The following is a 1585-nucleotide window of genomic DNA, read 5'->3' on the forward strand; positions in this document are numbered from 1 at the left end:
TCGGGTGGAAGGGGGCTGTCGGCCCCGCCTTCGAGTGTTCGGCTCGGGCGGCTGGCGCTGCTCGGCGCGGCTCGGGTAGTGGCGCGAAAATTTGAATCGGTAGTCTGTCTGTCTCTCGTCTGCTGGGCCCGCTCGGCCGTCGGGCTCGCTCGGCTGTGTTCGGAGGTGGCGGAGGGGGAATTGGAGGACTCTCTCGAGTTATTTGAGTGTGGGCAGTGCAGCCGAAAGGAGCGCTTCTCCGGCACTGCGGGCCTCGGGATGTCTGACATGGAGGCCTTGCGCAGCCCCGGCACGCCCGGCGTTAATGTTAGGCCCTATGAGGTCATATGGGCTGTGCGTCCCAACTACCGTCGAAGTACCTTCTTGCAAGCTCTGAGACCCTATTCCGAGCGTGTGCAAGACTTGATGTTAGAATCGTGGCGAGCGCTGGAGGCAGAGCTTCGTGGCACGGCTGATGTTTTGTCGAGTGATGTCGATGTTACACCAGACCCTCCTGCATCCCCTGAGGCTCCAAGGAAGAGTGACAATACTCCTGTGATGAAGGATGTGGAGAGCGTGAGTAAATATGCTCACCCCGCTTATGAGACGTTGAAAAGCAGAGAAGAGTCCTTTGCCCGATGGAGTCATGAGGACAAAGTGAGTGCAGCACGATTGGCCTCTGCAGGATTTTTCTTTACAAATATTGAAGACAAGGTCCTTTGTTTTTCGTGTGGAGGCGGACTAAGAGACTGGAAGAAGGGCGACGACGGATGGGTAGAGCATGCATTCTATTTTTCAAAGTGTAGATATGTGAAGGAGATGAAAGGAACCGAGTTCGTGAGGCTCGTGCAGGGCGAGAGGCCGGCGACAATGAGTCCCGAGGTGTGTATTTTTTTCTTTTGCTTTTTGTGAAATGTGAAAAAAATATGTGCGAATCATTTTTTGGGTATTTATTTTCTCGTAGGACATCCGTGCCGCAGCATGCAAAGACGAAAGCAGTGTCGTGGAGAAAGAAGAGGAATCTCCTGCTGAAGAGGATGACAAACTGAAATGTAAAATATGTTTGAGTGAGGATGTTGGGATTGTGTTTTTGCCGTGCCGACACTTTGCCACTTGTATCAATTGTGGCCAAGTTGTTCAGAAATGTGTTATATGTCGTGAGCATATACGCGGTGTATTGCGTGTATTTTTGTCTTGAAGGAATAAAAAATAAAATCGACAAAACAAATCAAATCAGATGAGTAAATGTTTATTTCTTACATCGCTTGCAGCATTTTTGTACAATTGTTTTTACATTGACATCGTCGCATAGTTTGACATTTCTAGAGTAGCGTTGGTACATTTTTTCGACGCGTGCATCGTTTTGCGCGCAGTCGTTTGAAAAGCATTTCACAAAATCGGTCATGGTGAAACCATGCGACTTAAAGAGTAGATACATGCAACAATATTGTCCGCACACGGACGAGTCGAGCGCCTGCAGGTCTACATGATTATATGTCCAAGATTTACAAACGCGAGAGAGGAATCTTTCGTGCAGTGGCACGTTGGGCCTTTGACCATAGCTATCAAAGTAGAAACCTTTCCCACACGCATCGATACTCATGGC

The 1585-nt window shown here is 49.1% G+C and overlaps 1 protein-coding gene across 1 annotated transcript; it reads left to right on the top strand.

The window, feature by feature from the left end:
- Positions 1-6: 6 nt before the first annotated feature.
- On the top strand, positions 7-1212 carry LOC113206208 (baculoviral IAP repeat-containing protein 3-like). The gene is made up of 2 exons (XM_026422180.2): positions 7-861; positions 944-1212. Exons 1-2 carry the CDS (start codon positions 259-261, stop codon positions 1175-1177), a joined length of 837 nt encoding a protein of 278 aa, XP_026277965.1. The 5' UTR covers positions 7-258; the 3' UTR covers positions 1178-1212.
- Positions 1213-1585: the final 373 nt, after the last annotated feature.

This window comes from Frankliniella occidentalis, unplaced genomic scaffold (genome assembly GCF_000697945.3).
Source record: "Frankliniella occidentalis isolate FOCC.00 unplaced genomic scaffold, Focc_3.1 Scaffold3, whole genome shotgun sequence".
Classification (NCBI taxonomy): Eukaryota; Metazoa; Arthropoda; class Insecta; order Thysanoptera; family Thripidae; genus Frankliniella; species Frankliniella occidentalis.